The 26923-nt window shown below is 31.6% G+C and overlaps 1 protein-coding gene across 1 annotated transcript; it reads right to left on the reverse strand.

Moving 5' to 3' along the window:
• Positions 1 to 3319: 3319 nt before the first annotated feature.
• On the reverse strand, positions 3320 to 25831 carry LOC107454298 (cysteine-rich protein 1). Its single transcript, XM_016071437.3, has 4 exons — positions 25525 to 25831; positions 14870 to 14964; positions 13175 to 13232; positions 3320 to 3428 (listed from the first exon to the last, which is right to left on the reverse strand). The coding sequence occupies exons 1-4, from the start codon at positions 25562 to 25564 to the stop codon at positions 3385 to 3387; spliced, it is 237 nt and encodes a 78-aa protein (XP_015926923.1). The 5' UTR covers positions 25565 to 25831; the 3' UTR covers positions 3320 to 3384.
• Positions 25832 to 26923: the final 1092 nt, after the last annotated feature.

The raw sequence follows: 26923 nt of genomic DNA on the forward strand, positions 1-26923 counted from the left end.
AAATGAATCCCTTATTACAAATAATCAAAAAAATTCGTAAAGTGTCCTCCATTAAGTTCATATGATCGCATTTTTTAGAGTAAACAGATGCTTCATAAAAGTTTTGGGATTTTATATTTTCCTACCTATGGGTATTTTTGAAAAATTTGACCCTTATTTTTTAATCTGAAACAAGTTTCAAATGAATCCCATATTACAAATAATTATAAAAAATGTGTAAAGTGTCCTCCATTAAGTTGATTCGATCTTAACGTTACATGGTTTAGAATAAAAAACTTTTTCTTAGAAATTTCGGGTATTTATTTTTTCATGTATGTGGAAATTTTTGAAAACTTTGGCCCTTACTTTACAATCTGAAAAAAGTTTCAAATGAATTCCTTATTACAAATAATTTTAAAAATTTCGTAAAGTGTCCTCCATTAAGTTTATATGATCGCATTTTTTAGTGTAAACAAATGCTTCATAAAAGTTTTGGAAATTTATTTTTTCCTACCTATGGGTATTTTTGAAAAATTTGACCCTTATTTTTTAATCTGAAGCAAGTTTCAAATGAATCCTATGTTACAAATAATTATAAAAAATTTGTAAAGTGTCCTCCATTAAGTTGATTCGATCTTAACGTTGCATGGTTTAGAATAAAAAACTTTTTCTTAGAAATTTCGGGTATTTATTTTTTCATGTATGTGGATATTTTTGAAAACTTTGACCTTTACTTCCTCATCTGAAAAAAGTTTCAAATGAATGCCTTATTACAAATAATTATAAAAAATTCGTGAAGTGTCCTCCATTAAGTTCATATGATCGCATGGTGTAGAATAAAAAAATGCTTCATAAAATTTTTGGGTACTCATTTTTTCCTATCTATGGGTATTTTTGAAAAATTTGGCCCTTACTTTGTAATCCCTCAATCAAATGAATCCCTTATTACAAATAATCAAAAAAATTCGTAAAGTGTCCTCCATTAAGTTCATATGATCGCATTTTTTAGAGTAAACAGATGCTTCATAAAAGTTTTGGGATTTTATATTTTCCTACCTATGGGTATTTTTGAAAAATTTGACCCTTATTTTTTAATCTGAAGCAAGTTTCAAATTAATCCCATATTACAAATAATTATAAAAAATTTGCAAAGTGTTCTCCATTAAGTTTATTCGTTCTTAACGTTGCATGGTTTATAATCAACAAATGCTTCTTACAAATTTTGGGTATTTATTTTTCCACATCTAGGTGTATTTTTTAAAAATTTGACGCCTCTTTTTTCATTCTGAAAAAAGCTTTCAAATGATTTTCTCATTGCAAAAATTTAAAAAAAAAATACTTAAATTGTCACCATTTTTTTAAAGCGAAATGCATGCACTTTACCTAGCATGGTTTGGACTTAGCAAATACTTCTTAAATATTTTAGGTATTTATTTATTCACATTTATGGCTATTTTTTTTAAATATTAGACGCTTTCTTAGATCATGCGACCATCTGAACTATGTCACGTTAAGAGCATATATATATGGTTATCACATTGGAGGTGACTTATGTTGTGAGTAAATGGTGATCTCTTAGTAAATGGTGACTGATGCACGTTAAGTCTGTCGAGTCTCAAAATCCTCCATGTTCTCATAACAAATCATACCTCTAGGGCAGGGTTTCTTAACCTGTGGTTCATGAACCCCTAAGGGGTCCATGAGTTACATTTTGGGGGTCCACTGACTACTCCTAATTTTTAAAACGTTTGGAAGCCTACCCATTGTTTGTAAAGCGAGCTATGGAAGCTTTAATTTCGTTTGCTACAGTGTAGAAGCGGGATTTTCCACACTTGTGACAATAAAAACATAACATCCAAATCGATTGAATTATGAACATGATATGCACGTTGCTTTGTCGAAAACCATCCCCCAATTCAATTTATTAATTAAGGAAAAGCAGTAGCAACCTTCACATTAAGAATTTTAATTTTAAAAATTTTGTATACTATTAAAATAATAAAATTAAATGTTTTCTAATAATTGATGTTTTTTGCAATTATTTTTTTTCTCAGAGGGGTGGTCCGTGACTTCTTAAAATTTTTTAAAAGGGGTCCATTATATCAAAAAGGTTAAGAAACACTGCTCTAGGGGTACTGATCCAGGAGTTTCCTTGTTTGCTGGATTGGGTTCAAAATTACAGGCTACGGAGTTGAACATTAGTAGCCGTAAACCCAAAATTGAGTTGGCTGTTCAACGACGGTTGTAAAATAATATATTAATTAAAAAAAAACACTCCGGGAAGAGCCGTGAGGCTCAGAAGATAGAGCGTTCACCTTTCATTGAAGTGAACCGGGTTCAAATCCCAGCAATGGCTGATCTATACGAATTCCGCAAACTGTCGTCCACAGTGCTGTCGTAAGCTATCCTCATTGGTAGATGGACCATAGGTTAGAGTCCCCTTGCCGTCAGACTAACCATGGGAGGTTTTCCTCCCCATGTAACGCAAATGTGGGTTGGTTACACCAAAAATTTCTCTGAATGCTTGGTCCAGGTGCTCCCTTGTCTTCTGGATTGGGTTCAAAACTACAACGCTATGCAGTTGAACATTAGTAGTCGTAAACCTAAAAATTGGGTCTGCATACCTGCCAACTTTTAATCCCTTCCATTATCATTTTTCCCAGTGGTATTAAAATGGAATTAAAACTTCAATTTTAAGCAAACTAATACGTTGCATTTGAAAAAACTTAAGTTGACAACCATGAGAGTAACGCATATTAATATATGTGCTTAATTTTTGTAAGAATAGTGGTGATCAAAATCATTTAAAAATTAAGTTTATAAAAGAAAAAATAGTATATAATTACTACCACTTTAAATATAAAAATAAAATCTTCCGGAAAATCCGGAAGAGTTGGCAGGTATGGGTCTGGTATTTAAAGACGGCAATAAATATAAATACGAACCACTTCGAGGATCGAATCCGAGACGTTTGGATTTTTAACTGAATGCTCCAACTCTTTGCGCCACGCCCCTCTCATCACGAAAAATCATAAAACCATATGAGTTTATTGCAATTTCCATGAAGCATAACTATCTAAACTCATGTGTGTTTTTTATTTTTAGTGTCTTTCTTAACTGCCGGATTTTTATTAGATTAATTTTTAAATAACATTCAAGTTATACTTTAAATAAAATGTTTAAATTCATTTACATAATAATATTCAATCAGTTTATTAAAAATTATTATCCAAATTGAAATATTTTCTCTTACTGAACGAAGTTGAAACATTATACATTAATTTTTAACAATAAGCATTTAATTCTTTAATGATGAATAAAAAGAAGAAAAAAACGCACATCGAAGAAAAGTATAAAATTTAATCTATTGAATTCATTCGTTTCACATTACAAGGAAATAGTATTTTATTTTTTGTAGTTGTAACTTTCTGTTCCACCCCGTCCAAAACCTATAAAAAAATAAAATAAAATAGTTAAGCATGAAAAAAGAACTTAACAACAGAGAATAAAAAATATTAATTAGAATACTAATTATGACAATAATTATAAAGTTTGAGGAAATTTTTATCTGTACTTGGTATTTCCTAATAATTATCGTTAGTAAATATATTCCGAAACATTATGAAATATAAGTTGCAAAATTTATGCAGATTAGAGAGATTTATGAGAGAAAAAAAACTATTAATGGGTCTCAATAGAAAGCTGGAGTGAAATCATCAAAACCAGTTTAGAGAGGAACTAAACACATCATTCTTTTTCGTTTAATATTTTTATTGAAAATTCTTCAAAGTTTCAACAAGGAAGCAAACTGGTAGTTGTTGTCAGGCCATTAAGGCAAGGGGTACGGTTGTTCTTGTATTCCAGTGGCGCCTTCTATGGTTAAAAATTCAACCTCGGCCTCACTAATACGTCACATCCATGTATAGGATGGAATCAATCATACGTCCATTCATTCATCCATAGATCGTAATTTTGACCTGAACCAGGGAACGATCGATCTTCAATTCACTACCTCTAGAGGCATTGATTTGCTATGGGAACATGGAGGACTTTGCGACCCAACAGATATAACGCGCATCAATCACCATTTATTACACAAGGAGTCATCGGCTGGCGGGATTCGAACTCCCGTTCCCACGAACGAAAGTCCAGTGCCCTACCAACCAGGCTAACCCAGCCACGTTTTTGTGTCATTATTTAAAGGAAAACCGGTTATATAAATTTTATTGAATCATTATTCACATATTAAATATAAGCATGCCAACTACTACGGTTTTTGCAAAATACTTTATTAGAGTGGTAATTAAAATCTAAAACTCCCGTTCTCCCGAACATGAGTCCAGCGTCCTGACAACCAGGCTATCCCGGCCCCAAGTACACTGATAATGAAGTTTTACATACCGCCTTCTTCCAGTAACTCGACTGATTTTAAGAGAGTTTTTGTTGATTTGAAAAATTTAATGTGTTTGTTAATGCTGTAAAAATATACCTGAAGAGCAATTCCGATAGCAGAGTTTACTGAGTCAATCTGCAGCACTATTATAGATTCAAATTTACCCGCTACCCGATTCCGTGTTTACGACTACATATTCCTACATATTCCGTGTTTACGTATTAACAATTTCGCCGTAAAATTTTGAACCCAATCCAGAAGACGAGAAAACTCCTGGATCAAGTATTGGGAGAAATTTGCCCTTGCGGAGGAGTTTTTGAGGGAACTAACCCGCATTTGCGTTTAATATGAGAAGAAAACCACGAAAACCTCCCACGGTTAGCCCGATGTTGAGGGGGGCTCTAACCCATGATCTGTTTACCAATGTGGATATTACAGTCAGCACTGTAGTCGGAGTAAGCCGGGTGCGGAGTTCGTATCATTCAACCACACTGGGATTCGAACCCAAGTCACCTCAGCAGGAGGCGAGCGCTCTATCCCATGAGTCTGCACGGCTCAAGAGATTATAATATAATTTTACAACCGTCGTTTAACAGCAGATCCAATTTTGGATTTACGTCTACTGATGTTCAACTTCATAGCCTTGTAATTTTGAACCCAATCCAGAAGACAAGGAAGCTCCTGGATCATTAGAAGAAATTTTACCTTCATAGAGGAAAGTAAAAAATAAGCTTAATCTGACATATATTTAGCATAATTTAAAGGGGATAGAGCACCCGCCTACCAATAAGGTGAACCGGGTTCAAAACCTAGAGATAGCTGGTTGATACGAATTAGCACCCGGCCATAATGCTGACGTAAAATATCCTCAGTGGTACACGAATCAAGGGTTAGAGTCTAATTACCTTCAGACTAACAGTGGAAGGTCCTCTCCTTGTAACGCAAATACGAGTTATTTCAATCAAAAAGTCATCCACGAAGATAAATTTCTCCCAATACTGGTGCCCTTGTCTTCTGGATTAGGTTCAAAATTACAAGGTTACGGAGTTGAATATTAGCAAACTTAAATACAAAATTTGGGTCGGCTGTTCACCGATGATTATAAAATTAAATATTAGAGGGGTGGGCTCATTTTCCAGAGGTCGTGAGTTCGATCCGCGTCTGCTGAAGTCTCTCCTTGTAGTAAATGGTGACTGGTGAACGTGAAATCTGTCAGGTCACTTAGCCCTCCAAGTTTCCATAACAAATCAATACCTCTGGAGGTACTGAATTGGAGATTGATTGCTCTCTGGTTCAAGTCAAAATTACGATCTGTAAATTAATAAATGTATTTATGAATGGGTCAGCAGCATAACTGGGCTGTGACGTCTGTGTATGACTGAAATTGTATTCTTAGTCATAGATGGCGCCACTGAAAAACAAGAAGCGCATCCTCTGTCTAAAATTAGCCTGGTTTCACCAAGCAGGCTTGCTGATATTGGCAAGTGATATTGGAAACAACAACAACACAAATATTAAATAATAAAGTTATTATAAAACTTCATGTTTTCTTAAAGTTTAATTTGAGTTTTATACAATCATGCTTTGACCAAAGTCCCGTAGTGGACTGATCGTTAAGACACGGTTCCCACCAGATCACTGAAGTGAAGCATCACTGGCTGCGGTCAGTGTGCTGGTGGGTGATCACTTGGATCAGTCTGCGTAGGGACCGAGAGTGTGCGGTATTGGTCCTCGTTAAACTGTTCGACCGTAAAGTGCTACCAAAGCAGGGGAGCCATCCTCTCTGCAGAGGATCAAAATTGTGATGGTATGTCTTCGGATCATCCTCAGGGATGTTTCCCAGACCGTCGCCAATAGCCCATTAAGCAGCTCTAGTGCGACATAAATGAACTACAACAACAACAACAGCTTTGACCAAAAGGAAAAAAAGAAGATGCCTATACAAAACTCAATAAAGAAATTTTTAACTTGCTGATGATAATATAAAAATAGTATCTTTTCATTTTAAAGTAAGAATTTAATTTAATTTAATTATTTTTGTTCAGATTTGGGACTTGCGACCACCGGGTAAGCTATCTTCTTACCAATATAGAAAAATATTACTATTTTTAAAATTCCTGCCCTGAACTTGAAAAGAATGCACCTATTGTTGACCACATATCTATCATGTGCACATATCTATCATATTCCCTTATTTCTCTAAATTTCTAAAATTTAAATTCATCAATTATTATTTCAAATGTAGCATGAATGAAGTGTTACAACTGTTATTTAAGTTTTACTCCAAGACATTAGTTTATCAAGTAAATAAGCTTTATCTAAAAATTATTTTCAATGGATAACATAATTTCAAGTTTAACAAGTTCGTAGCCGAATCGCGTGACTAAATTCTGCCTTAATTCTTCGCATGACTAAATTCTAATAGTTTGTGTCAATACAAGCTATATAAAATCATCCAACTATTTTTACTGAAAATAGTATGTTTTCTATTGACAATAACATATTGTTTTATACTTATTGCAAAATTTAAATTAATGTATTAAACTTATTACAAAATTAAACTAAAAATAAATTTGAGTAATCAGTATAGAAAGGTAAAAAAAAAAGATGTATTGTTTTTAAAAATATAGCTCAAATTGTGTAGCTGTGGCTCAAGAAATAGAGCGCTTGCCTCCCAATGAGATAGCCCAGGTTCGAATCCCCGTGAAGACTGATTGGTACGAATACTACTCAAGGCTCGCACCAACTTCTGTGCTGATAATATATAGCCTGAGTTTCAGACGGATCACGGGTTAGAATTTCTGTTCCGTCGATGTTGTTGTTGTAGTTCATTTACGTCACACTAGAGCTGCTTAATGGGCTATTGGCGACGGTCTGGGAAACATCCCTCAGGATGATCCGAAGACATACCATCACAATTTTGATTCGAAACGGGGGGTGGCACCCCCGCTTCGGTGGCCCGAAGACCTGCACGCGAAGTCGAGCACTTTACGGTGGAACAGTTTAGCGAGGACCCATACCGTACCCTCTCGGTCCCTACACGGACTAATCCAAGTGGTCACCTACCCGCACACTGACCGCAGCCAGTGATACTTGACTTCGGTGATCTGCTGGGAACCATGTCCAGGGGTCTGTTCAGACATTTTGTGAAAGGTCCGTTTTTTGTAAAATTGTGAAAAAATTACTCGTAATTTGTGAATATAAAATAAACGTTAAGTCACATTCTTTCAACGAGGGTCCGCTTTTGAGAATTGGTGCAAATAGGGTCTGTTATTGCAAAAAAAACTTTTTCAAGGAATTTTTAAATNTTTAGGAATTGCAATTCGTCCCAAACTGAATACAAACAATTATCACTCTATTTTGAAAGCGTTTCTATGGAGACGGGAGACACTTCAAGGTTTATTCGATTAACAAAACAATAATGAAGATAAACAAATTTGTGAAGGGTCCGATTATAACATAAATTATTTTGTGAAGGGTCCGTTTTTAAGTTAAAATATTTTGTGAAGGGTCCGTTTTCATGAAAAGATATTTTGTGAAGGGTCCGTTAACGGACCCAAATTTCTTCTAAACAGACCCCTGATGTCTTAAATGATTAGTCCACTGAAGGACTCTGCGCCGTCGAGGGGAGGTTTTTTTTGTTTTCCTCTCCATGCAACGCAAATGCTGGTTAGTTCTATCAGTAAGCCTTCTACGAAAGTTAGTGTGTCCTAATGCTTGATCCAGGAATTCCGTTGTGTTCGATGCTGGGTTTAAAATCACACACGGAGTTGAACATTGATAATCGTGAACCCTAATTTAGATCGACTGTACCAAGCTGGTTGGTTTATGAAATACTATAAGCTATAAATTGTATTACATCAATTCAATTTAAAACACTTTGTGTGCATTTCATACATTTTTCTGATTGCAAAAAAAATTTTTGAATGCATTTTTATATTTACATTTCTGAGAGTGATTAGAAAAACCTTGCGTTGTGATTAAATTGAGAGTAGTAAATTAAAGTGAAAGAAAACGGTTAGTGAAAAAAAATAATAACAATAAATAAGTTATGAAGTTCTTTAATCCCTAATAGGAAATTTTGTGAAATTGATTCAGAAAACTAGAATATGAAAAGCAAATTATGAATTATTTTTCACGGCTGAATCGATTTTTTCTTTACTCTCCTCATATTGTAATTATTCATCATTGCTTGAAATATTTATTTGCAGCCCCGCCAATGTCGTATTGGAATTCTGAAAACGGATATTTGATCAGAGGTACTTGATCAATTCCCGAAAGAAGTTAAAATAATTTTTGTGGGATGATTTCCCTTAAGAAAGTATGTGATTTATTCAATTCCCTTAACTGTCTTTTAGTGATAAGATGAAATAAACACAAGTCGAATGAAAACAATAAAGATGAAATAAACATAAGGTGAAACGAACATATGAATTTTTACTTATGCTTTTTAATTTAAAAATAATATCTTATTAAGTTCAATTTGTTGTCTTTTGCGTTGTATCAATTGATAAAGGATAATTTTTTAAATTTTAAATTCATAAGTTTTAATGTAGTTGCAAAAGTACGGAATTGAAAGAAATATTTTATTAAAGGTAAAAACAAATACTATTTGAAATCGAAGATTTTCTTTCATCGGCAATAAGTTTTTAAGTTTCTTAAGGTTGATTCTTTCAGCTGCGTTTGTTATCTCGCATTTGGCGATGTTTTTGTCGAATCTTGACAAATTTTCTGACCTAAACTGACAAATATTTGTAATAATTTATAGCTCTTTAAATTGAAATAGATAAAAAGTTTTATACATATTATTTCCGGTCCAAGAACACTAATATTGCAAAAAGAGAATTCAGCTAGCTATGCGAATTATACTTTGGGTATCTTCGTTGTTAGAGGTATTGTCGTATTTAACACCTACGATTTTTGAAGGTCCCGCAGTGGACTGATCGTTAAGACACGGTTCCCAGCAGATCACCGAAGTCAACCATCACTGACTACGGTCAGTGTGCGGGTGGGTGACCACTTGGATCAGTCTGCGTAGGGACCGAGGGTGTGCGGTATGGGTCCTCGTTAAACTGTTCTACCGTTAAGTGCTGAATTTCGTGTGTAGGTCGTCGGACTACCGAATTGGAGTGCCATCCCCTCTGCAGAGGATCAAAATTGTGATACCATGTCTTCGGATCATCCTCAGGGATGCTTCCCTGACTGTCGCCAATAGCCCGTTGTGCGGCTCTAGTACGACATAAATGAACTACAACAACAACAACAACAACGATTTTTAATTGAGATTTGAAGATGGTAATCAACCCTGAGCAAAGAATATTTCTATTTGATTTCATAGAAATATTTATTTTCATTATGAATGTTAATTTTCTTCTCAGTCAAGTTATGGATTACAAATTTTAATGCCGAGTGTATCTTAAAGAGGTAAGTTATTAAAAAGTTTCATGTATTTAAGATAATTTAATCAAAAAAGATGGAATGTTTCATAAGTTTCATCATCTAAATTGTAAAAGTTGAATTTCCTATTAACATTTTAAGGTATCTGTTGCATTTTTAATTCATTAATTGTAATATACTTATAAAGTTTTACTTTTGAGAGAGTGGCAACTTTGTCGATATTCCCTGAAAAATAAATGTATCGTTTTTGTTGTTGTTTTTTTAAATAATTACTTTACTCTTTTAGTTAAGAATGTCTACTTTATCAAGAAGAATCTGAGATTAAGATAAAAGTGAGTAGCGCTTGCAATATTTTAAGTTAGATAGCGTGCTTTTATTTTATGTGTAATTAGTTGACAACTGTTTTTGATAGTTCGTTAAAGTAATCGGCTCTTTTTGCAGTTGGTTTACGTCATTAATTATTTTCCATTTACAATTTTTACTTTATCTTTTAAAATCATCGTTGTAAGAGAGAGATATTGATTTTAACGTATACAGTTCCTGGCCAAATTATTAGACGGACTCTAAGGTTCTATGTAAAATCTTAATTATCACGTGATACTTGTTTTCACGAGATTGAAACCTGTTTGTACTTGTTTACGCTCGTGTATCCATTGGTGAAATGAGACGATATATAATATAAATTTGACGATTATATACAATAGAAGATATACTATATAAGTATAGAATATTTATTGTATCAGGTATTATATTAATCTATTATAATAATTAGAACAATTACATTGAACAAATACATTGATACACGAATATAAACAATTGTAAACCGGTTTCAGCCGCGTCAAAACAATAAAGTTGTAGAACATTACCTGATAATTAAGATTTTGCACAGGATCTTAAAGTGCGTCTAATAATTTGGCCAGGGACTGTACTTAATATTTAAATTACTTGACACAAAAATGCAAAAATAAGGGTCGCGGTTAGAGCATCGGACTTCATTTGCGAGGGGCTGGGGTTCGATCCTAAAAGCGAGTGAAATTCACCGAGTTCGCGCGATATACATGCTAGTAAATTATGTGGGGTCGAAAGTCTTGTGGTCGGTAGCTGAGAAGTACAAAGTTTACAGGGATCAGGAAAAAATTTCCTTCCCCTTCACGTCTATGTCTAAATTGAAGTGCTTTCACGAATTAATAATACTGTTTTCTATCCGAAAGGTTCTGAGCTAAGACGCACTTGTACGCTAGAGGTGTTAGCTAGATCTCTTTCGTCTGTACTGAAACACCTGAGCAAGCGATAATGCAAGCTTTAAATCGCTGCAAGCGTAGCTAGTAGAAATAATTGTTTTTTTTTTATCACCAAAAAGTATTTATAGTCAATCAAAACTTCGAACACTTTCGTACTAGCATGTATGTTCTAATTCACGGGAAAAGTCATTGAAGCACTTGCCTGTTCTTTTGGCAAATTATTTTATCTTGTACAGAAAGGTTAAAAAAAAATTATTTGTTATTACTAAGGCCCGGATTTTGATAACATTTGCATTTTTTTGCATTTTTGGACATTTTTTGTCTTTTAGAGCATTTTTTTAGATTTATAGGGCATTTTTCTTGAAATTTTGGGGCGTATTTTGCATTTTAATGCAGTTTTTAAAGTTTTCTGTTAATTTTTTACAATTTTTATTATTTTTTATCAATTTTCATTATTACACTGGCTTCCAAACAATAAAGAAAATCTATAGGATATTAACAGGTGAAGCAACATCTTTTCAAATTGAAGAAGAATTGTCAGTAAGTAAGACCGTCTTTTTCAAGTACGCACCTATAACATCAGTAGACGTTGAAAGAAGCTTTTGCAGGAATGAAAATTTACTTTCAGACAAGAGACGCTCGTTTACATTTCAAATTATCAAAAAACATTTAATAATCCAATGTAATTCTGATATTTAGTAATATTATGAGATGGAAGTTGTTATATCCATTAAAGTTTCTATACAAAATAAAAATATTTTGGTGTCAATATATTTTCCTTTTTTTTGTTATTTTAGGATATAAAACATATTTTTCAAACTTTAATGAGCGTAGAACAAGTATTGCATTGCTTTATATCTTTTAAATGACTCATAATAATTTTAAAGAGCAAAACATTTTTTTAATTCAATATTTTTACTTTATTTAAGGCATTTTTTGCGCAATTTTTGCATTTTTAAGGGCATTTTTTGCCCTTTTTAAGGGCATTTTTTGCACTTTTTAAGGGCATTAGTTGAGATTTTTTAGGTCATCAAAATCCGGGCTCTAATTATTACGTTTTTATGAATTCGCCTTCATTTCTGTAAGAATCAATATTACAATTGAAATTTTAGCCTCTTTCAGACTAGCTTGAGTTCTCACATCTCAAACACCGGACCAGACGACAAGATTTTCGTGATCGTAACAAACTGATTTTTTTTTCAATTATAGCCAAAGACTATATGTCTTTCCAATATTTATTTTATCGTCAATCGAAATGTGGACCCCTTTCGGACAAAGGACTCAGCTTTTACGTTATAAACTTCGTCTCCAAAAAAATTCCCCCGCGTGTTTCAAAAGCGATGCGTTTTACATGCTTCATTTCTTTTTAACAAGTTTAGTACTAACATAAACAAATTTGTTTTCTTTTCATTTTAATTAAAAAAAAAACTTTCATTAAAAAATGTAATTTTACAATCTGCCGTAAACGATACAATTAATAATCATAAGTTGATCCAGAATTACATAATAAATTGAAAAATATTCATTCTGGGAAAGTAATCAAAACTTTGGGGGATTTTTGATTAAGCAAAGATTAAAGTAAATCAGCTATTCTAACCCATGAACAACGGTATATAAGGGCCTCAGACAGAGTGGTACTGGGCCGTGGAAGCTGATCGATAGTCTACATCATTTGTACTGGTATTAGACTCCCAAATGATAGTCTACATCATTTGTGAATAATATATATGTAGATGAGTTGCGATGGCTCAGGGGATAGAGCGTCCGTCTTCCAATGAGGTGAACCGGGTTCGAATCCCAATGATGGCTGGTCGATACAATTCCGCATTCGGCTTGCACCGAGCACAGTGCTGACGAAAAGTATCCTTAGTGGTGGAAAGATCATGATTTAGAGTCCCTTTGCCATTTTGCTAACAGTAGGAAGTTTTCGTGGTTTTCTTCCCCATGTAGCCCAAATGCGGCTTAGATCCATAAAAAAGTCGACCGTGAAGGCAAATTTCCCTCTATATTTGATCCAAGAGTTTCCTTGTCTTCTGGATTGCGTTTGAAATGACAAGGTTACGGCTTTGAACATTGGTAGTCGTAAACCCGGAAATTGGGTCGGCTGTTACACGACGATTATAAAATAATAAAATATATATATATTCTTAGAATAATATCTTACCACCAGGTCCAAATAAAGCTCCGTAGCAAGGTGTGTTGCAATAAGGTTTTCCATCATGCTAAAAAAAACACAAGCAAATCTAACTTTTTAAAATACTATAAACCATGCATTTGATGCTGAATTATTTAATGATGTGCTGCATTGCATAGAATAAAATAGATATCGCATTGAGTAACTTTTGCTCTAATGCTCGGCTTTTCATGAATTACGTGCCGATCAAAATGGTTCAAAGAGGAGACCTCAGATATGCTAATTAATTAGCGCAAACTATTAATTACGTTTCGAAATCAGACACAAAAACGGACTTTCTCCGAATAAACGTACCTTCTTTTTGTGCGATTTGGATATTTGACTATAAAAATGTGTGGGGGGATAGGATTCCGAAAAATAGGGTGCCGATAGTTTAATCAAAGAAAGGTCGAAAGTTTGAGTCCCTTAACGTTAATTTCACTTTTTGTGTGTTCCATCATATCTCCGGAAAACTTTTGCACACAATAGTAAATTTTGTTTTTTTTGCAAAGGTGATTAATTTTTTAATTAATTTATTATTTATTAATTATTTCATTAATTAACGGACAAAGGAATTTTGAATTGTAAGTTATACATTTAATGGATAACTTACTTTAAATCTAATATATATCATTCTCTTACGTGGCTCCCAAATTTTGACTGTATTTCTTTTCCGCCGGTGGCAACGTTTGCTTTGTTTTGTTTACGTTACAATTTCTCTTACACGGCGACAAAAAAAAAGCCTCATTACAACTCCCCGAATGGCAATGTTAGAAAATCGACCAATGATTGCTGCTAAAAATGTCACATACCAAATCTAGGTGAGGTGGCTCAACATATAGCGCTTTTAAAACGGAAACTGAAATAACCAGAGAGCATCAGCTGCGGCAATCTCATACTATTAAGCTAGGCAGAAGTGAGTAGTCTTTGTCGATCGATCTCTATTTTAGTATTTTGTCGAAAGCGCTTTTTTTTTCAGGAATTTATATATTACGAATTTATTTGACGATTTTTGATTTATATCACGAATTATACTATAGCACATTTCTAATAGGTTTTATGAATTACATGTCATTTATTTGAATTCAAATTTATTTTAATGACTTAGTATTTACTAAAAAGATGTAATTTTTTAAAAAAAAAAAAAGTTTTTATATGGATTTGAATGATTGTTTTGAATTTGTGCATTTGCAATGTACCTAAGTTAGTAGCGAGCGAAGCGAGTTTGGTTTGCGAAGCAAACCATATAAGATTGCGTAGCAGTTTTCGGGGGTTGGCGAGAGTTAGCGAGCAGGAGGCGCAGCCCAATAGTTAGTAATAATTTTAAATAGTAAAAGACAAAAATTGAACGAAATTGATCTTATGTATCTTAAGAAGTAAAATATCAAATATATGAATTTTTTTAAAAATGTCTAACTCAGAAACTATTCAATCGATTTCGCCAAAATTTTGAGGCAAGGAAAAGCAGTCGCCTACTCATGGTACCTATATAAGATTAATTATTAAGTGCGTCGATTAGTTCTATAATTTAAATTCAATTATAAGACACTTTTTACCCATTACTAATAACAGAAAATTTTACTATCAATTTAACTATTACGTAACTCAATATTTTACATAAATAAAAGCAATAGAATGATTTAAGACTTCAGTAAGGCTCTGAATAAGTAATGGCCATACAATTACCTCTGCATGTGATCCGGGGGTCAAGGTCTTATTACATTTTTCACATCTTAGGCATGCCCTGTGCCAGTCTTTTCCTAATGACGTCAATCTCTCAGCTGAAAAGTAATAATTTGGTCAAATAAAATTAAGGATTCTTAGAATATTTAAATTAAAATGAAAACAGCAAATGAAGTTTCATCATCATAAGACGTGTAGACCCATTTTTTGTTTTTATGACTACTAATGTTCACCTCCGCAGCCTTGTCATTTTGAACCCAATCCAGAAGACAAGGAAACTCCTGGATCAAGTAATGGGAGAAATTTGCCATCGTGGAGGATTTTTTGGTGGAACTAACCCGCATTTGCGTTACATAGAGAGGAAGGCCACGAGAACCTCCCACGGTTAGCCTGATGATAAGGGGACTCTAACCCATGATCTGTCTACCACTGTGGATATTTCACGTCAGCATTGCGGTCGGTGCAAGCCGGATGCGGAATTCGTAGCTACCAGCCATCGCCTTATTTTTTTCGGTGTGCAAAATAAAATAAAACTATTTTACTTATTTTTGACAATGGTATATAAATGAGCCATGATGACTCAGGGGATAGAGTGTTCGCCTTCCATTGAGGTAAATCTGGTTCGAATCCCAGCAACGGCTGATCGATACGAATTCCTCACCCGGCTCGCACCGACCTCAGCGCTGACGTAAAATATCCTCAGTGGTAGACGGATCATGGGTTAGAGTTCCTTTCCGTAGTTTAACCGTAAGATGTTTACGTGGTTTTCTTATCCGTGTAACGTAAATGCGGGTTAGTTCCATCAAAAAGTCCTCCACGAAGGCAAATTCTTCAAGAGTTCCAGGAGTTTCCTTGTCTTCTGGATTGGGTTTAAAATTACAAGGCTTACATTAGTAGTCGTAAACTCAATATTGGGTCGGCTGTTCAACGACGGTTATGAAATAATATAAATCTCTAAAACTGTAATAGTTTTTACCGCTTAAACTACACGGTTTTTAATTCGATCACTTTAAATTTTGAAAGATATTAAGCAGACACTTTATTTTGTTTCACTTGTTTACGTCCGTGTATCGATTGGTTGAATTAGACAATCTATAATATAAATTCGACAATTGAATAAATTTAAATGAAATATAAATATAGAATATTTTTATATCAGGCATTATATTAGTATATTATAGTAATTAGACCAAATGATTAGACGCACTGTAGTTTTTTTAATAATGACATGTTTTGCACGAGTTTATATGAAATACTTTTATATTTAAACATACATGTAATGGGTTTTTATTAAGGATATTTTTCATATACTTCCTATTTGTATTTATTTTTAAGGTATTGCATTACAATATTAACCAATTGATACACGAACGTAAACAAGTTCAAACTGGTTTCCGCCACATAAAAATATTAAAGCTGTATAGTATCACCTGATAATTAATATTTTACATAGAATATTATAGTGAGTCTAATAATCAGGCCAGGGACTGTATTCTATAGATTATCTAGCTAATGTACACACAGATAGAATCGTTTCTAACTATATATGAATAGAGCCCCTGAATTAGACAGGCAGACTTATCATTTATTTTTGGAGCAAAAGCTTTTCCTCCAATAATGAAGAGATAACATAAGCACATAACATACTAACCAACAATACTAACATAACGTTAACTTGCGAACTTTTTTGCTCCAATATTGCTTGATAGGTCAGCTCTCTTTTATTTCTTTATTTGAAACAAATTGGGTGTATGCTGCAAACGGTTCTAAAATTTCAACTTACGGCAATAAGCGCTTAGAACTAGATCTTGGTTTACGTAGAAGGTTCGACTTCAATTTTATCATTGCTGATGTGTCAAGCCCTATTATTGATGCGGATTTTTTGGAACGTTTCGGGCTGTTGGTCGATGTTAGAAATCGTCGATTACTTGACAGTTTGACAACAGTTTTTTCTAAGGGCATTTCATGTCCTGGACCATCATTTGGATTAACTTTGGTCTCATCAGAGAACCGTTATCATGATTTGTTGATCAAATATCCGAATATTTTAAGTTTCAATCAAAATGCACCGCGCCAAGACTACGGTGTGACACATTGCATTGAAACATTTNAATTCTTCAAGATAAGTGTTTCAGGAGTATCCTTGTCTTCTGGATTGGGTTTAAAATTACAAGGCTACGGAGTTGAGCATTAGTAGTCTTAAACTCAATATTGGGTCGGCTGTTCAACGACGGTTATGAAATAATATAAATCTCTAAAACTGTAATAGTTTTTACCGCTTAATCTACACCGTTTTTATTTCGATCACTTTAAATTTCGAAAGATATTAAGCAGACACTTTATTTTGCTTCACTTGTTTACGTTCGTGTATCGATTGGTTGAATTAGACAATCTATAATATAAATTCGACGATTGAATAAATTTAAATGAAACATAAATATAGAATATTTTAATATCAGGCACTATATTAGTATATTAGAATAATTAGATCAAATGATTAGATGCACTGTAATGTTTTTACAATTGCATGTTTTGCACGAGTTTATAGGCAACACTTTTATATTTAAACATACATGTAATGGGTCTTTATTAAGGATATTTTTCATATACTTCCTATTTGTATTTATTTTTAAGATATTGCATAACAATGTTAACCAATTAATAAACGGACGTAAACAAGTGCAAACAGTCACATAAATACAATGAAGCTGTATAGAGTATCACCTGATAATTAATATTTTACATAGAATATTATAGTGAGTCTAATAATTTGCCCAGGGACTGTATTCTATAGATTACTAAGCTAATGTACACACAGAAAGAATCGTTAACTATATATGAAAATCTAATGTGGATGTCACATTAGCTGTTTAACAATTATTATTTTTTAGTGCAAAGTACATTAATATACTATCATGAATTACGGTTAGAAGGATTCGATGAATGATCTAGAATTTAACTTTCAGCTTCATGCACAAAGTGAAGAATGTGAAAATTGTATTTAAAATACACATCCGTTCGTTTGGCAAGCAAAAATATTAAATCACAGTTGTGAACACAGCAAAATTGTTATAACAATACTTTTATTTTTTAAATGTTATTTCCAAAAATGATTACTTCGAAAAATGATTTATGTTCATTAGGGGCAGGGATTCCGCTACGGTAGCTTTTTTCGCAAAATGCGAAAAGACCCCTCAAAAATGCTAAAATTCAACAAAGCATTTTCGCAGTTTTGCTAAAGGATTTTACTAAATTCCATTAAAAAAAAGCTTACTGATATATTGGGAGATTTGGATAAAATCGAAATGTTCAATATATTTATACCTAGCAGGATGCCCCATAGTTCGGAAGAATTATAGCATTATGGTGTAAAGGAAATCCGTTGCATTTTCAATTTGTTTTCGGAATCTCCCAGAAAAGATTTTCAGTTTACAGAAACTGAATTACTTTGTGAATGGGGATTATTTAAACACATCTTAATGCAACGATGTAAAAACATGTCATTTAATGAATTACTTTTATTTTTATATACCAATGATGTGTCTGAACAGTACCCATTAATAACTTCTGTTATAGAGTATTGTGCAACAATACCAATGCACACTGTTGACTGTGAAAGGGGCTTTAGCTGCCTTAATTTGATTAAAACTAATATTCGAAACAGGTTGTTAATCAACCATGTAAACAATTTNTAAAATGATAAGTCAGCTTTCATAGTATAGGATCCTTATGCATGAAAATCTAATGATGATGTCACAGTTTTCCATTGTTGTCGGTGCATTTTTATTGGCTGAAAAATCGTATGGTATAAGGCTCCTATACTATCAGAGCTGAGCTATCTAGCAATATCGGAGCAAACAAGTTCGCAAGTTAACGTTATGTTAGTATTGTGCTTATGTTAGCTCTTTGCTCCAAAAATAGATGATGAGTCGGCCTGTCTAATTCAGGGGCTCTAGCATGGTAGGATCCAGTTTTCCCACATTAATTTTCATATTAGTTTGGTTGTCATCAGCATAAAATTGATTTAAGCCATAAAGATATCGTTTTTCTTTAAATATTTTTCCATCCCTAATTTAAAGGTACTGTTAATATTACGTTTCCGAATTTGTTTCTTTTCTAAATCAGGAATTTCAGATTTTTATTATTAGTATTATTAAAATAACGTAATTTTACGTTACATTTTGAGATGAAGTTATTCAAATCGACGTCTGATCTTATTAACTGTTTAACAATTATTAATTTTTAGTGCAAATGACATTAATATACTATTATGAATTACGGTTAGAAAGATTCGATGAATGATTTAGAACTTAACTTTCAGCTTCATGCACAAAGTGAAGAATCTGAAAATTGTATTTTAGATATACAACCGTTCGTTTGATAAGCAAAAATATTAAATCACAGTTGTCAACACACCAAATTTGTTATAACAATACTTTTAATTTTTCAAATGTTATTTCCAAAAATGATTACTTCGAAAAATGATTTATGCTCATTAATAGATCTTAATGGGGAAATTATAGATCTTAACAGGAAATTGAAATGTATATCTTAACAGGATTAAATATTAAATTAAAAACAGATCTTAACAGGACCTGTAAAGTGGCGTGACAAATGTTTTTTCTAATACATGTATTTTTAGTAGAATAATTTCAATTGCCTTATGCCAAGAAACAGAAACAACAATTATTGCAAAACAATCATCGGGGTTGGCGACCGTCAGTGAACAGGGGATTAGCCCATTAGTAAAGTACAATAAATTGTTTCATTGCTCAAGTTAAAGAGGTAATCTGTTTATTACCTACTAGATTCTCGTTATAAGGAAAATAAGATCTTTATTGGAACAACAGAAACGTTTCTGTAGGCTTAATTTACCAGAAAGTTATTTATGTACTTTTCTCCTTCTAAACAATTTAAATTACTACAATCAACACCACTACGATCTACCACTACAATTATTACTCATCAATTCACTAGTGTATAAGACATGCTAACTTGATTCAAACTTGGGGTACCTTTTGATAGATGAAGATTGACATAGTCGAACGATCCTGTCCTCACATTGGTGACCCGGACGCGATATAAATTCTACTACATCGAAAATAACGCCCACTCGATGGATAGTCCACGCTGAACAGTTGACTTCCTTTTTAGGACTGCGTTAGTAATCCTCGTCGCGCTGTTGCTTCTCAGTCTCAATTATACACAGAACTTACAATAGTGTACAAGAGCATGCACAATTATGTAAATTTTTTTGTTCATAAATACTCGTCGGGAAAGGTCTAATTTAATGCAGCGTAAAAAAAAATGCATCTGTAACATTTCCTGTCAAGGAATTCAATCATCCTCTCTCAAACCACTCAACAACAAAAAAGTAAGCGTACAGGGGAGTTTTTAGATATCATTTATAAATTTTTTGTTAAAAAATATCTTGGATATTAATCTTTCCCAAGAAACATTTTTTTCTTGCTACAATTAGCAGAATAACATTTGTTTAAATTACATTGGTTACATATAACAAGCAGAGAATTCTTAAATATAGCTGTTTCAGACTTCAATTACAAGTAATATTTCCTGGCGAAATTTCAATATGTAACATGACCAATTAAGAATGCTTTTTCCTTTCCTATTATGTGTTTTTTTTTAACTTTCTATACTTCCGGCATAAAAGCCTTCCTCTTTTTTTATTATTTCACTATCGTGTTGTCAATCAGTGCAAAAGTTTCAACTTGGGTAATCATTTCATAAATCGAAACCCGTGCATTTAAATCTCCGTTTAACGATTTCGAGCGTAGTATTAATTTTGATAGCAGCTGCTCCGTAAGAGAACATCTGCTCAATTATTTTTTCTGTTAGATGATATCTTCAACTTGAAAGCTTTGAGCATTTCTTCAAATAATACAAAGTAAAAGCGTAACTAAATGGATTTTTTTCCTTCTCAGAAATAGTTCTTGCATTCCAAAATTCGTTCTTTTACGTTTTTCAATGCCTTCTTTCTTTTTAGCATATCAAATCTCTTTGTTCAATTAACATTAATTAATTAGTATTAAGTGGCAGTACGTCATATATTTTACATTAACAACAACCGATTTGTTAGAAACATTTAACATATTTAATTTTTTTACGAACGTCAACTAAATAAACTTCATGCACTCAACGGCGGCTTTGTTCATTTGTCATCGAAGATAAGTAGTAGATTTTCTTTTTATTTTTTATTTTATAGGAACAAACTTCTAGAGAGCGTCAAAAAAATAGTAAATAAAAAAAAATTAAAGCAAATCCGGAAGCTGTGTTCAATTCAGGAAATAAAAAGTCAGAATTCATTCTCTGATATAAAAATGGCGATGATTTTTATCAGAGCTATATGGTGACTCAATAAAATTTACTCGACTTCGATTCGAGATACTTTATACGTATTAAAATTATAAAAAAAAGTATATAGTTTTCTGAAAATAAATTGATATTTATAGTTTATATGAATAAAAATTTAATTTTTAACTATTATGCTAAATTTTTTTTAAAATTAATGTGTTTTCATTTCAAAAAATGCGTTTATATGGCGCGAGTTTATAAAGAGGTATGAAGTCGGAGTTGAAGAAATTTGTTCGACTTATGATAATTCTAAGTTAAGTGCTATATCTGTAGAAAAAAATAAATAGTTTTCTGAAGATTAATGAATATATATTTATAGTTTATTTGAATAAAAATTTAGTTTTAAACTATTGTGTTAAAAAAATGTGTTTCATTTCAAAAAATGCGTTTATGCGGCGAGAGTTTATAAAGAGCTTTGGAGTCGGAGTTGAACTCATGATACTTATAAGTTAACTACTATACTCATAGAAAAAAAGTACATAGTTTTCGGAAAATTATTTAATAGATATTTATAGTTTATTTGAAAATTTTTTTATTTTAATCTATTGTGTTAAAATAATTTAGAAATTGATGTGTCTGCATTTCAAAAAATGCGTTTAGGGGGAGAGAGTTTATAAAGAGCTTTGGAGTCGGAGTTGAACTCATGATACTTATAAGTTAAGTTCTATACTCATAGAAAAAAAGTACATAGTTTTCGGAAAATTATTTAATAGATATTTATAGTTTATTTGAAAATTTTTTTATTTTAATCTATTGTGTTAAAATAATTTAGAAATTGATGTGTCTGCATTTCAAAAAATGCGTTTAGGGGGAGAGAGTTTATAAAGAGCTTTGGAGTCGGAGTTGAACTCATGATACTTATAAGTTAAGTTCTATACTCATAGAAAAAAAGTACATAGTTTTCGGAAAATTATTTAATAGATATTTATAGTTTATTTGAAAATTTTTTTATTTTAATCTATTGTGTTAAAATAATTTAGAAATTGATGTGTCTGCATTTCAAAAAATGCGTTTAGGGGGAGAGAGTTTATAAAGAGCTTTGGAGTCGGAGTTGAACTCATGATACTTATAAGTTAAGTTCTATACTCATAGAAAAAAAGTACATAGTTTTCGGAAAATTATTTAATAGATATTTATAGTTTATTTGAAAATTTTTTTATTTTAATCTATTGTGTTAAAATAATTTAGAAATTGATGTGTCTGCATTTCAAAAAATGCGTTTAGGGGGAGAGAGTTTATAAAGAGCTTTGGAGTCGGAGTTGAACTCATGATACTTATAAGTTAAGTTCTATACTCATAGAAAAAAAGTACATAGTTTTCGGAAAATTATTTAATAGATATTTATAGTTTATTTGAAAATTTTTTTATTTTAATCTATTGTGTTAAAATAATTTAGAAATTGATGTGTCTGCATTTCAAAAAATGCGTTTAGGGGGAGAGAGTTTATAAAGAGNTTTTTTTTTTTTTTTTTTTTTTTTTTTTTTTTTTTTTAAATTAGCAAGTTGGCACCTTGGCGATTGTAGTTGGCTCCACAGATCCCGATACGGAAATATCCCCTAAAGAATAACACAAGTTGAAAAGTTAATAGGAAAATAAGCTTTTTGGTGAGGGTCTCAAAATTAGTGTAATACAGTCAAACCCCGCTATAGTGAACAATGTTTATGGTGAACTTCTGGATATAGTGAACAAAATGTTCGGCCGTGCCTTGCTAGACACGTATAATGTTCTTTTGTGTGGATATAGTGAACCAGAAAGGAGAGAGGAAGTTTATTATGTGGTAGGGTACACTATTACCCTGTAATATAATACCTGGTCCAACTAAAATATTATAGGTCAATATTAAGGTCTGATATCGCGCCTTGCGTTAGTTAACCATTGAAAAATGTCTTTGAATTTTTAAAGCATTTTAAAAGGCTTCTGGACAAATGCTTCAAGTCAAAGTTTATGAATTTGCTAAGCCATTGGGTGAGACTAATTTTATGTGCTCAAATGGCTGGTTAGACAGGTTTAAGAAGCGGAATAATATAAATTCAGGAAAAATTATCGGAGTGTCTTGAAGTATTTCCATATCTGATGTTGAGGATTGCTCATCAGCTAAAGATTACTAATTTTTTTTTTGTACGCAAGACGATAAAAAATAAAAGTTAACACATTTTTGTTACTACGCATTATTTTTCAGTCATTTTTGAATTTCATTTTTTTGGTAATTTATTTAAATAATGTGTAATAAAAGGGGGAAGTTTGAAACCATTAGTTAAAATTGTTTGCTAAACGGTTATAGTGAAGTCCCGGTTATAGTGAACAGAAATTTCGGTCCCTTGAATGTTCACTATAGCGGGGTTTGACTGTATGATAATAAAAAAACGCAAACGAGGGTTTATTAATCAGGGTTTTAAAGTCCCACGACTTTAAAGGTATGTCCTATGGGACGAACAGATGAAATATATGTACACAAATATTTATAATTACGTGAACAGAAATATTACGCGAATGAATATTTATGTCAATTTTTTAAATCTCATCCCAAAATTTATTTCTTTTAACTAATTAACTTACAAAACTAATAAATTTTCACAAAATTGATTGTGTTCTAGTATAAAATGTAGAGGTTTTTAAATATTGCGTAAGCATGTTTTTGGCCTCGTCAGCAAAACTAGGCAAATTACTAACACCTTTCCATTCGTACGTATGGGAATCGCAACACCTTATTTTTTTGCCATTTGTCTCTTACTGTAGTAATTTAATTTTAAGAATTTTAAAAACTAAAATGTAATAAAAGATTTGCATTAAACGGAATTTACGTTAAAAAAATTTATATTGCATACAATTTTGCAACTTCTGGAAGAAATTTTTATCCTATTTTTTCTTACCATTGATTTAATTTTAATTCCAAATTAGGAATTTTTCTGAGTGTTGTTTTTTTTCTAAATTTTTTGTTACATTTACTTTAGTATTTAAAAAAATTTAAAAGAAGGGGATTTCAGTTTCTTACAAACTCCTCATGCTCCTCCGCTCCTTGTAAACAAAATTTAGAAAATCGCAACTCTTTTTAAGTTCTTACGTAATATTTTGAACGGTCCATAGTTTGAAAATAATTTAAAATCATTGGCGTAGCGTCGAGAGGGCACGTGCGTCCCCCCATTAAATTAACTTCGGAATTTTTTGATTGTTCTTTTTTTAGTCCTCCTAAAAACAATTTATTATTTAATGAAAAACTAACAATTTTGAAAGGTTAAATTACAAATTATTGATCTAATTCTATGTTAATTATTTTTATGTTATTGATATCTTAAAAACTATTTCATGATATATTTTTTTCTTCTTTCAAATTTGTTATAATTTGAACTCAAAGTTTAAAATAATTTTTTTTAATAACTTCAAGCGAATTTAATTATATATTTTAGTTGTACAAACTTAAAAATATATAAAAGTACATTTCATGTAGTAAATAAATTTTTGGATCAAAAATAAAATTATATTTAAATAAAATTATAAGCTGAAGAAAACTTTTTTTTATTATTTAGAAAATTATTTTATTACATTGAAAAAATTATTTGGATAGGAAATTTTATATTTATATTTGTTACTGCATATTTATTATTCAGGAAAATATTAACTAGATTATTATAGGTTCGATTATTAATAATAGATCCTATTATTAACTAATTATTATAGGTTGTCAAAGGTGCGGCTATTTATTATTATCATATGTATTTTATTTTGATTTTTGAAAATAAAAAGGTATTAATTCTCTTTTTGATTATCAATAATTTTTTTTACATAAAATGTTAATTAATTGAGAATTATCAATGCTTCAAATAACAAGTAGATAGCATGTTTTTATAAAGAATTTTGTAATACTTTTTTTAACTAAGNCTTAAAACTTATTCATTTTTTTCATTTACCTCCTTTTTCAAAAAATCCATTTTGTCTTTATTGTGCTATAAATTTATATATATATATATATACATATATATATAATTTTCATCACACTACGCTTATATTTATACCTTTAAATCTAAGCATACGGAAAAAAAATAGAAATATATGATTCAAAATTAATATTTACTTAGTCATAAAAACTCATTGACGCTCAATTAAAATTAATTATGTGAAATTAAAATTTCCCCTTTGATTTGGTTAAGATTTTATTTGAGCATTCGAGTCGAACAGTTTAATTATCAACTGCATAGGGGTGGGGTTAATTAAATTCATCAAAAATCGTATATTTATCAGAAAAAAATGACAGACGATACATTGATTATTCAGTTAATTGCAAAACTTACCGAAATACACAGCTTTCTCACATTTGGGGCAGTTGGGCATCTTGATTGGAAGGACTTCATTAACTAAATAACCACTTTGCGCGCATTTTTTGCCGCCACTGCAACTTTATCTTAAGAGATGACGTCACGTAGTTCCGTCATTCAGAACTGGTAATGTTAGTGCAGAGGCGGATCTGAATGTACATTTGTCTTTCAGAATAATTCTTTCTTTTTTTTCTTCCTTTTTATATTTTATCTTTCACCTTTTTGTGACTGCTTCATTGACTTAAGGAACTGTCAAAAATGTTTTAGTGTGTAAAGACATGATAAAAAAAAGAAAACAATAAAACTATCTACATAAAAGAATAAAAAGACGCGATAATTCATTTTCTTTTGATATTGATGGAAAGAATATTTTCTTGTTTAGCAAACACCTTATGATTCATTGTCTGATAAATATCGGTTTTATTTATTCTTTATCGTCTGAAAAGAGTCTTCAGAATATTTCTGTCGCAATATTCTCTACCTGGAGTAAAGAAAATTCATATACGAATCTATTTGATTATGTAACAGATAGAGACCCATTTAGAAATTTTTATGGTGCATACATATTATTAAAAAGTATTCTTTCGATATATATTGAATACTCTATCCTTCAATAAATTTCGTACATGCGATATATATCGACAATGATAATGCCGTAATCATTACCTAAAATAACAAAAATCGAATACGATTATATTTCGTGTAGTACCAATAATTATAAATATCGAATTCTATAAAATAGTGATCGTTATCGAGTTCGATAAATATTCAATTCGATAAAATGAGTAGTAGCTATTATTACTAAGGAAAACATCATTTGTTAAAAATGATATGCAAAATTATCGTCAGTATTATCAATAACAAAAACCGATATAGTGCATTGAAAACGATTTCTATAAATAACGAATTTGACAATGTCTAGAATATTATCGAATACAAGAAGACCGTGATGTTTTATTTGGGTACAATCAAAATATAATTTAAATTAGTTTAAGTAAAGTAATATTAATGTAAATTAATTAGAAATGGAAACATATCGCTAAAAATGGCACCGTTTCGGGATTTCCTCATGATGTATCGCATTTTTAAAGTTTAGTTATCGGGCAGCAGTAACTGGAATCCGAAAAATAAGTTAAAATGATTATTATATTCAAGCACTTTTTGATTTTTATTCAATAGAATAATAAATAATCCTTAACAAATGTATTTTGTATAAAACGAACTTCTTACATGAGCTTTATAATTGTACTTTAAGCGCAGTAGAATTAAGTAGAAAAGTAAAATTTATACTACAGAATGCGAATTCATCTTGATTCTAATATCAAAAACTTGAAAAGAATTTTAACCCTTGCCCAAGTAGAAGAGCATATTAAAA

Source organism: Parasteatoda tepidariorum, chromosome 10 (genome assembly GCF_043381705.1).
Source record: "Parasteatoda tepidariorum isolate YZ-2023 chromosome 10, CAS_Ptep_4.0, whole genome shotgun sequence".
NCBI lineage: Eukaryota > Metazoa > Arthropoda > Arachnida > Araneae > Theridiidae > Parasteatoda > Parasteatoda tepidariorum.

Bases quoted from the DNA above. Each gene is read 5' to 3' on its own strand.
- LOC107454298 (XM_016071437.3), bottom strand. From the start codon at position 25,564: ATGCCCAACTGCCCCAAATGTGAGAAAGCTGTGTATTTCG. The intron at 13,233-14,869 runs GTAATTGTATGG...TGTTTTTTTTAG, and splicing joins CCCCCGGATCACATGCAGAG to CATGATGGAAAACCTTATTG. The intron at 3,429-13,174 runs GTAAGATATTAT...ATTTTTTTATAG, and splicing joins AGCTTTATTTGGACCTGGTG to GTTTTGGACGGGGTGGAACA.